The sequence below is a fragment of the Gymnoscopelus braueri genome (genome assembly GCF_963280865.1).
Source record: "Gymnoscopelus braueri genome assembly, chromosome: 1".
NCBI classification, from domain to species: domain Eukaryota; kingdom Metazoa; phylum Chordata; class Actinopteri; order Myctophiformes; family Myctophidae; genus Gymnoscopelus; species Gymnoscopelus braueri.
The window spans coordinates 18,084,589-18,097,321 of record NC_137603.1 but is presented as its reverse complement, the minus strand read 5'-3'; the positions used below and the strand labels follow the sequence as shown (position 1 = coordinate 18,097,321).

At 40.8% G+C, this 12,733-nt stretch overlaps 1 protein-coding gene across 2 annotated transcripts; it reads right to left on the bottom strand.

The window, feature by feature from the left end:
• Positions 1-167: 167 nt before the first annotated feature.
• On the bottom strand, positions 168-12,694 carry slc30a4 (solute carrier family 30 member 4). 2 transcript variants are annotated; one of them, XM_080431407.1, is made up of 8 exons: positions 12,567-12,694; positions 11,417-11,916; positions 10,500-10,646; positions 10,036-10,189; positions 8,310-8,526; positions 6,319-6,424; positions 5,203-5,337; positions 168-2,231 (listed from the first exon to the last, which is right to left on the bottom strand). In XM_080431407.1, exons 2-8 carry the CDS (start codon positions 11,811-11,813, stop codon positions 2,077-2,079), a joined length of 1,311 nt encoding a protein of 436 aa, XP_080287533.1. In that variant the 5' UTR covers positions 11,814-11,916; positions 12,567-12,694; the 3' UTR covers positions 168-2,076. The 2 variants fall into 2 exon arrangements, with proteins under 2 accessions (XP_080287533.1, XP_080287534.1); XM_080431408.1 differs by having other exon boundaries at positions 11,417-11,813; positions 12,567-12,689.
• Between the last annotated feature and the right edge of the window lie 39 nt (positions 12,695-12,733).

Genomic DNA, 12,733 nt, shown 5'->3' with positions numbered 1-12,733 from the left:
AGAGCTGCCCTATATTGAATATATTTGAGGAAGGAGGATTTCCTGACAGCTTTTGGCAAACAATACCTCCAAGTGCTGATAATATATAACACAGCTAGTTATGGACATTGAGCATTCAGATGCCTAGCAAACCATAACATTTTCTTGAGCTCAAATTATTTATTACCAACATTTCATGTTGTCTTTATTATCATATTAGTATTAATTGATATTTCATCAGAGAAAGTTATAATCATGCAAGTTGTACTGTAAAAGAAAGCATGACTGAGCCATTCTCACAAATGATAAACACACATTTAGCAAGATGATCACACACTTAAAACAGTAACCAATGCAATGGTGGGGGAACGTTTCTTCCTGTACAGATTTCCAGGAGAAGCTTCATGCTGGAATGTGCAAATAAGTGAATCAGTGTTGTGAAGGAGAGGAACACTGATGTGCTAATCAAGTCATCCAGAAATATGACATAGGATCACTAACCTGACAAACATTAAAATTAACATGTTCCTCATGAAAATACTGCAATGCAAAATACTGTAAATGCCCACTTCTGTATAGTTTACTGTATTGAGATCTACTGCCAGTCCATTACATGAGCATGTTACGTTATGAAATCTTAACATGTTGCCTTGTTATAGCATATGTGGAACTATGTTGTAAAGCGATCACTCTAACCACCGTAGTATTTTTAGAATGATAGAAACGTCAGTCATAATTTGATTGTCAGTTGGCCGTTCTCCAAAGTAATAAATTAGCACACAAAAAAATAAAAGTTCCTGCCTACCACTGCAGAGACTAGGGGTTTGAATCCTCCGCAGTTCTTCCGGTTTGGCTGGGCGTCCATATGAACGCAATTGTCTGTTTTCGTGTGAGGGAAGGCAGGCGTAGAGGGTGTTCTCTGCCACTGCAGTAGCAACTGGGCTGTGGTACTAGGAGAATAGTACCTCAGCATACGTTACATCCTCCCGGTGAAACTCATAACTGTCAAGTGAAAAGAAGCGTCCATGACATTACCGGTGTCGGAGGAGACTCTCGCTTGTGCCGACCAACTGTAAGAGTTACCAGTGACAAGGGACTAGAATACACGGAGAATCGGGAATTGGCACGACAACTAAATTGGAAGAAAACTAAAAAAAAGATAAAAGAAATAAAATAAAGAAAATTTACATTATATTAGTGTTGGTCAGTACAGACAAATTAGACAACTTTAAAGAGTACAGCAAAAGTCAGTCATATGAGAGCCTTTAAAAAAATTATGGGAATATGATTAGGTGCATATGAATGAGAACATGATTAGGTGCATATGAATGAGAACATGATTGGGTGCATATGTTTAGAGATCAAACTCCTTGCCGCAGCCCCCAAAAGGACCCATCAACTGAGGCAGTTGACCATCTGGGGCTGAATCCACACAGTAAAATCCACCGTGATAACTTAACCTCAAGACTGAGTGTAAAGCCAAACGCATTTGTACACACCGAGTTAAATTAACACTGGGTATTGTACTGCACGTGTGTAATGGGTTACTTTGGTGCTGCCCAGGAAAATGTAAAGACTCTTTAAATAACAGTGAGTGGAGGTACTTTTTCAATTTCAGTCAACCTCAGTGAAATAAAAAACAAACACAAACTTAAAAGTAGACAGGCCCGCACATAGACACAGTGACAAACTGTACAAATACACCTGACAACATATCATAAATTTCCATCAATTAAATTGAGTACAACACAACAACTGACATATTAACGACTGACTTAGGCTTCCATGGTGATTTAAGAGCATGAGGACACTTAAAAGTCAACCTTTCTTTTGAAACCCTTGCAAGTATTAAGTAAAAAAAAAAAAAAGGGAACCCTGGAGACGAAAATCATCCCAAATGTGCATCTGATAGTGATCATTTCCTCTGACGTTTGGCACAAGTGTTTCCAACACTGTCCACTTGCATATACTGCTGGTCCTGCTATGGCACTGAGCTGAGACAATGGTGTTACCATACTGTCATTTTGCATTCTGTAGCTCTCGGCCAAGAGGCTCCACCAAGTGCATCCTCTCAGCTAGTGTAAAAGTGTTGTGTCCTCAGGCACTGGGAAGCTGACAGTGAGCGCACGTGTGTACTGGCCTTTGTCTGTGTGTCTGGACCTGCACTGTGCACCGGTTGACACTGTAGGTGTGCAGCAGCAGGTGGCGAGCCTTGGCCTGGACGTCTTCCCATGCACTGGCGCTAGAGGGCGCTGCAGACACAGGAGTAGACAACAAATGGAGAAAAAAGGTGAACATGAGATGAGCTCAGTTTAGAAGCCAGAAAGCCGTTTCTTTCCGTTTAAAAAAAAAAAACCACTATCAGCACTTGTGCTAAAGTTTCAGAATAAAATGTGTTTTTGAGCATGAAAATGAAGCAGTGGATGATATCACATGTCCAAGAGAGATGCGGCACGTGACAAATATAGTAAGACGAGACGAGCATGTAATTGAATCACAAAGGACATTTTTACAGGATATTTTTCTGCTGCTGTTATAACAGCTTAATCAGAATATTCACATTGTAAGAGCTATGATTGAGCACGAATAAATATTTAGGCAAGCTTCCAGGCTATGGCTGTGTTGTTGAACACACACACACACACACACAGCTTAACTCTGAAGATTACATGACTCACCCGCCCAGGTGATGGCAATAATACTAATGACATTAATCGTAACAAAAGGTACAAATCATATAAAACAAACAAATCCTAAGAGATGCTGATGTGCTGACATGGTTACATGTGTAGCTTCAAAAGGAGTCTTGGTCTACTATTTGTAGTAGTAGTAGAAGATATTAGTTAGATGCTGTTTCTCCCTCTTTCTAGTGATAACATTGCCTGTAGTTTGTTGAAATAGTAATGTCATGCACATTTTTCCATTGCATAGGCTACTGCAGACCTCGTTGACTAGTTTTTCAAGCGATTTTCAAGCTCTGGCTCCTAAAATGATCGATTATTTTATGTGGGAAAATCCGTAATATTCCATTCAAGTCAATGGCTGAACAGTTGCACATTACCAGACCTAGAGCTGCAGAGTAGTGTGGGCAGGAAATATCGAAGGGTATAAATGTGATTCTCTCTTTTAGCTGTTCTTACACTCGGTATAATAAGCGTCCAATAAAATCCATTCATGATTTGGGTGGATTATGCTCAAGATCAGATAATAATTTGCTAGTTTATTGGCCATTATATTTACATGAAATAAAATGTCTTTGGTTCAATGTACCGTACCTTGTCCCCACTAGTGCAAAACAATTGGCATTGCTGACTCCCTGAACATTGCTGAAGATACCACTGTCAGCTTTTTGCAGGATATCAGCCATGTGCTGGTCCAGTGACAAAATCACTGTAGTACAGCTCTTCATGGGTCCAAAATAATAGACTTGAATCCTAATGGAAACCGTGAACTTCGATCCAAAAACTGATTGTTTACAACGACATAGGACCTGAACCGTAATGGACCCGTTAAATTTGTTCCGAGATTTTTGTACCCCAACCCAAATTGGACCTGTGAAAGTCATTCCGAGATCCGATTTGTTCTGAGATATTTACAGAACCGAGACAACCGACCGCGACTGTTGGGTGTTATATGGACCTGAAAAAGCTAATAATTACATTTGTTATTAAAAAAATGCTGTTCTACCAGTAGATGCCAGTTATAGGCTACTCCATAATGGAATCTAGCCACTACACAGCAGCCTACAATAAAATAAACAATTAAATCAAATTGTGTTTTATCACCTCAGTGAAGAAGCAATCTATGATCACACAAGGTCACACCTTTGATCCCAGGAGGTATTGTTTGATACACTCTCCCAAATCACTGAACTCAGCTCACTCCACAAAAAGCCAACCAAAGTTCTATACAACACAGCAATAGAAAACAACAACTGTCATGCATGCGCAGCCCCCTCATTTAGCGCTGCAGTAATATGATCCTAGGTCAACCTAGTCATGCACTTCATACTGTTCTCTCATGATCAGCAAATTCTATTATACATAATGATAAACAGACCCCAGACACAAGGTAATGGAATCAGAACCGACTCAGACCAGAATGACCATAATAAAACATGGGCCTGAACCCATACAGGTCTCTGGCATTGTCGGGTATTTTCAGTTCGGATAGACACGTAAACACCTCTATGCTACAGTATGGAACAGCAGAGCAGACCGATCATAATCCATACACTGATTATTATTAAAGTCCCACTACTTTCAAGGCGTTGCTCTGAACCAATGCTATAGCATAAATAAATTTACAGCACAAGCCAATTCCCCCCCGGTCCCTTCTTATGTTTGATATTCCACTACTAGGCCGCCATACAATTGTTCTTCCTTTGCTGCCTCCTGAACTAATGTTTCACACCATCTTCAAAGTTCCATTTTAACTACATTAAAATGAACTTGCATAGGGTGATGTATAGGTTATTATATTATAGGGCAGATCTACAAGCTTACAAATGGCATGTTGCGACAAGTTGTGAACTTGTAGATCTACTATTTTCACTAATATTGATATTTTTTTAACATTTCAGGAAAATCTTAGAATTTTGGGGGAACATGTCTAAATTGCAATACAGCAGTGCATTAATATTAAAGCAGCACTATGTAACTATCCTCTTCTACCCCGGATTTGAACCCGGTTTCCTGGCATGTGCTGACATTTTGACCATTGAACTAATAGAGCCGACCTTGCTCTGGGGGTAAATTGAATCTTGATTAGGTCAAAATTCATGTCAGATCCTGTGTCTAGGTGAGACATGACCTTTGATCTAAATGTCTCAATAGACCAGGGAGACAACATGCAACCACCTCAATTGTATAAGTTATATTGTATTAACATACTCTACCAAAGTTACATAGTGAGGCTTTAAAAAGAAAATGTAATGTGTATGTTTGAATAGTAAGTATTTTTTAAAGTATGTACTTTTGAATCCATAAGTATTTTTAAAAGCAAGTACTCCAGTACTTTAACTCAAGAACACATTTGAGAGAGCAACTTTCACTTGTAGTTGAGTAATATTTGACCTGGAGTATATTTTGACTTGAAGTACTTGAATACTTTGTCCACCACTGCACAGTATGGCCTCCAGAGGGCATTTGGAGTGAGTTTACGTCCCTATTTCTCTCAATTCCTTTCTCGTTTGGGATGAGCGAGAGTTATGTGGCCACTCACAGAGCTGGAGGTGTACGAGGGCAGCAGTCTTATCGCCGGTCAACGCCCACACATTCAACTCTTCCACTGATTGCACATCCTCCATCTTCAGCAGGTCCTCTTCAATTCGCTGAACATTCAAGTGCCTGGGAACCCCTAACATGAAAAAACAAAACCAAAAGAAAAAACAGCCGTCAGGTTCTGCTAAATTACACAGTGCTATAATGCACCCACATACAATTATGTCAGGGTTGGTGTCCCCTGGCTACAAAGTTTCAATAAAGTTGATGGTGAAAAAAAACTAAAAACTAGAAAGATTGCACTCAGTAGAGTGGATATTCCCTGCCAACTGTTAAGCTCTACCATTTCCACCTTAGATACGAGTACTTTCGCCTGTGCCCTTGATTGGGAGTTGGGACCACAATGGAAATAACTTTTTTGTGATATCGTTTTAGCCTAAATGTTTCACTGTACCTCCGTGCTGTTTATATTTTTTGACTAATAAAGTATTCAATCAATCGTGACCTTGACAATTGACATTTTCGAGCATCAAGTTTTTGATAATCCGCCCATCCGTTCTTGAGTTATTTTGAGCAAACAGAATGTATACATTATGCAGTAATTTGATTTGACATCATAGACTGCAAAATCACTTGATCTAATTTTACACGAGGATGAAATCAAACAACAGATGAAATCTTATCTTTTTTTATTTTTCATATGACCAACTGTAACATCCAGTGTTATTTTTAGGTTTCTTGTTGACCCTATCTGAAGCACCTGTGACGACTAGTGGGCTGATTCTAAATAGAAACCTTTGGTTCAATTCTATATCTCGCAACACCCTGCTGCAGCAAAATTATTGCGGTGCCTTGTATCTGGTTTTCTGTTGTTTATTCATTTATTCCAATAAACCTACATGATATCTCCTGGTACTTGGTCCATTGTTATGTTCTGTGTTTGAGCTTGCCATAAACCCAACTACAGTATGTCATTTTTGACCATGACAAAAAAAATTACTCATCTCGTCGAGTATCGTTCCCTCCAGACGGAATGGGGCGTCAGACAGACGGACGGAAACATACACAGTAAAAACTTCAGTGTCCATTTGGTTATATTTGTACTCTTGACTCTTACCTTCCAGCAGGATGACTCCTGTGTCTCTTATGATGCGGACAGTGGTGAATAGTACCAGAATTGAGAAGATGTAGGTACAGATGGGGTCTGCCAGCTTATACTCCGGCTGTTAAGATTAAAAGGCAACATGGGTCCATTTGACATCAATCACCTCATCACTTATAGAGAGACTCACAACTTGATAGGGATGTAATGATGCATTGCGAGACAGCTAATTATTGATAAAAAGATGTGACGATTTAAAAAAAAAAACTCTAGTTTTGAGTTCACCGCACGAGCACAAGTTTTTGGGTGATTCCCACGCTTCTGGGAATCACAGTTATAACAGATCGCTGTAAGGACCATTTAACTATCACTGGTGTCGCCAAAAAGACAAAAAAGTACATTACATGCATGACCTGAGCAAGCCTGAGAATAGCTGATCTAGAAGCTCACAATGCTTCATAGCTCACATTGTGAGATTGTATTTTTGCTATTTTCGATGTGTGTTAATGTATATGTTACAGGTAAATTGGCATTCCAGGTAAATTGGAAAAGGTGCGCTTGTTTTCACCGCCCCCAGGCAATTCTGTAGAACCAACGCTAGAGGGCAATGAATGCACACTGAATCCACACTGAATTCACACGCATGCACATGCACATGCGTGTGTGCGTGTGCGCACGCGTGTGCGTGTGTGCATGCGCACACATGCACACGCACACATGTGTGTCGTCGTGGACACTGGATAGTAACCATAGACTGTATGATAGTAACCCATAAAAAGATCTATTCTCCCCCTATCGGGTTACAACTCGGACGGCGCTGATTCGACTCAGCAGACCTTCGGCCGGTCGGCGCGGGCCCTCGCGCCTGGAGGCGCGAGGGCGCGCCTCCTCGGCCTCAAGCTCTGCTGAGTCGGCGCGCCTCCGTCATGGACAATAACTATTATCACGTGCGATCCGCGTCTCATCAAAGCCACGCCTCGCGCCTCCTCCTCCTCCTCGCGCCACCTCGTATCAAAGCCCCGCTTCGCGCCGCCTCCTCCTCCTCCTCCTCCTCGCGCCGCCTCGTAGCAAAGCCCCGCTTCGCGCCTCCTCCTCCTCGCGTAAAAAACCCTGTCTCGAAAAGCCCCGCCTCGCAGCCCCACGCCTAAAAACAAGCGCTCCCCTTCCAATTTACCTGGAATGCCAATTTACCTGTGACATATACATTAACGATAATCTGAACCACTCTTTAATTAAGATAAATAAAATACAGTATTTTCACATTTAAAAATTCCTAATTAAAATAACCATAATCTGTCTAGAATCTCATTTTGTGAAAACACATACAGTAATTGTGAGAAACGCAGTATCGTGAATCGTATCAAATGGTGGATTGAGTGAATCGTTACATACCTACAACGTGATATATTATGTGTTAAGCAGCAATACAAAGCAACACACAAAACATTGTCAACAATATAGTTGAGACTGAGAACAGCACATCACGATTCCAGTGTTCAATTACTATTAGGGTAAGTGATATTTTGTTAAAATTAGTGTTAAATAGCTAGCTCTATGTTATGATAGTAATCGTTGCTATAGAGTGTATTGTTCAATAACAGGAGTCTCCCTGACTCCTGTTATTGAACAGAAAAAGCCTTTTCAGGTCGGTATACCAATTTTATCCAATTAGGAGAGAGAGGATAAAGGATAAAGGACAAAATTGGAACAGGAATACTATCAAATTGAAGATGATAAATGGGTACTCTCTTCTGATTGGCTGAAATTTTGACACCCACCTGAAAATGTATTTTCTGTTTATTAAAGAGCGGGAGAGACAGGAACACCCCTGTTACTGAACAAACACTTTATAGCAATGATTACTATCACAACATAGAGCTTTAACCTTTTAACTAAAGAACATCTTTGTTTTAACTAAAAACAATCACTTACCCTACCTTTAATCTTGGCAAATAGTGAACAACTACACCTAGTATTAAAGCCAAAGAATAATAACAGCAAGGCACCTTGAAGCGGACAACGTAGGCAGCTATGAGCACCCCAACACTCTGGACGAGGTCCCCCAGGGCGTGAATGAAGGCAGCCCTGACAGCCAGGCTGCCGTGAGGCCGCTGCTGCTGGCCTGTCCCAGGGGACTGGGAAGCTGTAGGACCATGGGAGTGACCATGGCCATGGCCACCATGGGAGTGGAGGTGACCATTCTGGTTCAGCAGGAAGCCCATGCTGATGACACAGAAGGACAGAGAATGAGCATGTGACCCCTTATCAATATGCATTTGGTCCAAACCAAAGACATCCTGGCTAACAAAGAGGGTGAATGTAGCAGAAAAGCACTTCCAGAAGCATAATGTTTCCCTTGTCCAAGGTTTTACTACACCTCTGATAAGCAGCAAGCTATATGGCTTCGATTATTTGTATTTATATTAGGACAAATTTGCGCAACTGTCGGATCATTTTCATAGCTTCTGTGCTCCAGACAAGAGTAAACATAGCCAGAAAACTGTGGCAGGCAACAACCCCTGTGACTGAACAAACGCTCTGTAGCAATGATTGCTCTCAGAATATATTGTTGTTGTTGCAGGTTATTTATCTGGTGTAATACATTTTGAATACACACTGTAAAAAATAACATTTCAATTACTACACTTATATACTACACTTATATAGTCAGTTAGAGTACTTGAAATGTAAAATGTGGCCAACAATAAACATGTCTTCCAAGAATGAAAGGCACTTGTGCAGACAGTGGAATCAGGTGACTTTTAGGGTACAGAGTTCACTTCATTTATGGATATTCCATTGGAATCTTAGAGAGAAAAACTAAATTGAATTATGTGGATCCCGGGATCCACATAGGAATGGCGTGGCTCCAATGTGGATCTCGGACTTCATGTGATGTGACCAGCCTATGACATCCGTCAAATTTGGGCAAGGTTTCAGCTCAATCACAACTACATTGACTTCCATTAGGGCTTTCACCAGTATAACCACTAGTCGACCTTGTTGGTACTAGTCGAATAGTTGGGGGAAAAATACTTTTTTTTCGTAATTTGTTTTAATGCCATAGTAATGGCCCATCTTACTATTATTATTATCCTCCTGACTTTATTTTTTATCAAAAGGGGGTCAAAAGTATGCCCAATAAAAGCCTATTTACAATGGGGATCCTTGGAGACGCTGCTGTGGTGCTGGGCCAGAAGCGCTTCCCTTAAAACGCCATAAAAATAAGGGCAGGAGGATAATAATAATAGTAATATAGTAGTAGGATGGCATTTTTTCTTTTTTAAAGAATTTAAATTTCGACTAGTCGACTACCACTGGGTCAAATTAGTCGACCTGTAAAAATCTCTAGTCGTGAAAGCCCTAACTTCCATTATAAAATGTACACTCAGCTAGCCTCTAAGCCACGCCATAAAAAACAGTTGATATTTGCCTACCTGTTCTCCCCCAAAATAAAATATATATAGCCTTGAAAAATCCATATGACCACCTAATACTGTACAGTATGTCACAGTATCACTGAGGTCAAATAATACCCAGTGGGGCCCATCTCTATTACCCAGAGTGCTGTGAAGATTATTTGGACTGAATTGTTACATTTCCACAGACATGGATTAATCTTAGAATACAGGGTTAAGTTAGCAAAACCAGCCCATGATTTTGCACAGACAGATATTTCATGCAATCTAGTAAGAAAAAAAAGGGATGTGTGTGCATGTCTCACTGACTCACATAAGGTTGACAGCCACGCCCACAGCTGCCGTGATGAGCATGACATCACCGTCTATGTTGAAGTCCTGGTGGACGGTCCTCTGCACCGCCTCGTTCAGCAGCACCCCCGTCAAAATGTAGATCAGCAGCACACTAATGGCTGCCGAAAGCACCTCTGTGCCAGGGAGCCACAGTCACAAATCAGAATCCATTTTGAATTCATTCACAAGTGCATTTGACATAGTGAACCAAGGCTGGCACCACACCCACAAAAAACAAACACACTGAAACAGGCAGGTCTGTAATAGCAGGGAGAAACAGTGTGTGGCCATTTAGCTGACCATCAAAACTGCCAACCTACGGTGATGATGTCAAAGACATATGATCCTCTTTAGTGACACTGTTGACAACACACATTATAATTTGAATGTGATTCATGGATTTGCTCATAGCCAGGCGAGAGACAGACAGACAGAGAGACCTACCCAGACGGTGGAGCCCAAAGGTGTATCTCTTGCTGGGGGGTTTGGCAGACAGCCAGAGGGCCAGCAGAGAAATCACAATGCCTATCAGGTCTGTGAGCATGTGCAGTGCATCTGTCATGATCGCTAAGCTGTTTGCCACATAGCCACCTAAACATAAGCAAACAGGTAGATCATTCCAATGTGCGCATACAGTAATACATTATTTCATATTTAAATGTTGTCTATGCACGTCTAAACAACTTGAACACTCGTGATGTTGGGTATAAGATTATACAGGCACAAGTGTAGACTGTTATTTAAGAAGATGAATTTGGTTTTTTTACAGCTTATATGGAAGCTTTTCAATTATAGGGACATAATTATGGGACTATAGCGCCACCAGTATTATATGCAAACCTGTGTGACGCAAAACCTCCTCGCTTGACACAAACTGAGCTAAGCAAACCACGATCAAGATGATTAACTCAGACCGGTGTGGTTTACTTGACACCTTGTCTGTTCTGCAGCTCTCTGTGACTTGAATGATTGTTGTTGGTCATTGCGTAAACAGCATGCTAATGATTGGATAGTGGTACCCATCAATTATCGCCATAGATAAACTTTTTGTTACCACCGCGCTCCGACTCCTCTGGTGCGAAATCCTCTTAGACCAATAACATTTATAAATGTAATGGGCCGCACTCAGTATGACAAGAGTGAGTTAACTTTGTATTTCTTCTACATGTCTTTATAATGAAGGACAAACGTTTCGTCTATCCAGCCTTCGACACTGACGAAGGCTGGATAGCCGAAACGTTTTTGTCCTTCATAATAAAGACATGTGTAGAAGAATTAAAAAGTGAACTCACTCTTGTCATACTGAGTGCGACCCATTACTTTTATAAATGTTACCCATCAATTATCAGCCATCTTCATACCTATGAGTTCCCCGATCATGAAGAGGAAATACAGCACAGCTGCGAAGCCAAGCTTCTTCATGATTTTCCTCTGCTTGATCGTCTCCCTCTTCTTGGTGCAGTTGTCACAAGGGCCCATATTCAAGCCCGGGCTGCCCAGGCTAGAGGAAGAGTCCAGAAGTGAGTCGTCGTCGGACGCGACCACTGTGTTCACCGCCATCCCGTTGGAAGGGGCTCCGGCGGAGTAGTCCGACATCTCTCCCGAGACAACCACCTTCAGTTTGTTGAATTTGGGCGTCTCATCCTCGACGAGCTCGTCCGACGAGAAGTCAAAGGGCGCCGTGTCACTCAGGTCCCAGTCCTCCCGGTCCCTTTTGAACACGGACCGGACCTTGCTCATGAAGTTCGCACCTGACATCTTGAAAGTTGAAACTGCGAGAGTTCAGTGGGGTGTGGGTTGGTTCACAGGGTTCAGTGGTAGTTGATCATTACATTGTTGACGCACCGCTCCAATGTTGCACCTGGAGGACAATGACAATGCTTATCATCACACAAAAGTGATATTAACAGATCCATATGGATGTCCATAGGTCAAAAAATTCAAAAATAAATACCACAATTAAATAAATAAAATAAAAGACAAAGAAATAAATAGAAAACGCAATGAAATAAATAAATACATTTATTTATTTATTGTATTTTTTATTTAAATCATTGCGTTTTTTATTTATTTCATTGTGGATTTTATTTATTTCATTGGGGCCTTTTCTTTTTCTTTTATCTTTTGGACCTATGGACTTCCATAGATCCACGTCCAAAATCTGCTATTTTAATTGATTTTTTTGTTTTTACCCAGTGTCATTTCCCAAACACCTTTACAGGTTTTGATTGACCTGCTAAAGTACAGCTAGCTGAGAAATTAAGCGCTGACGTACAACTACTACCCCAATGTATTATTATTATATTATAAAACATTATCCCAGAATAAAGACTGTATGGAGCAGAAGGCGTGTTAACAAGTTAAAGATGAAAGTTATTTAGCTAACAGGCTAATATGCTTATGCTCAGGCATATGCTAACTTGTCAGTTAACATAATAGGCAAGTTTGCAGACAAGCGGAGGCACTTAAAGATTAGTTGAGTTAATAATACAAAAAAACACAAAAACTTACCAGATAAGTTATTTTCCTAATACATAAAGTTATTTATCTAAACATGAACCGTTATAATTCCTAATGATAGTAAACATCGGAGCGTCTGTAGACTTGTCGGATCAGGAAGTGAAGTTTGTTTTGTTTTTTTTCTCGGCTCGAACCACGACTTGGAAGGAGATACCAAG

Bases quoted from the DNA above. Each gene is read 5' to 3' on its own strand.
- slc30a4 (XM_080431407.1), bottom strand. From the start codon at position 11,813: ATGTCAGGTGCGAACTTCATGAGCAAGGTCCGGTCCGTGTTCAAAAGG. The intron at 10,190-10,499 runs GTAGGTCTCTCT...TCCCTGGCACAG, and splicing joins CTTTGGGCTCCACCGTCTGG to AGGTGCTTTCGGCAGCCATT. The intron at 5,338-6,318 runs GTAAGAGTCAAG...TTTTCATGTTAG, and splicing joins AGGAGTCATCCTGCTGGAAG to GGGTTCCCAGGCACTTGAAT.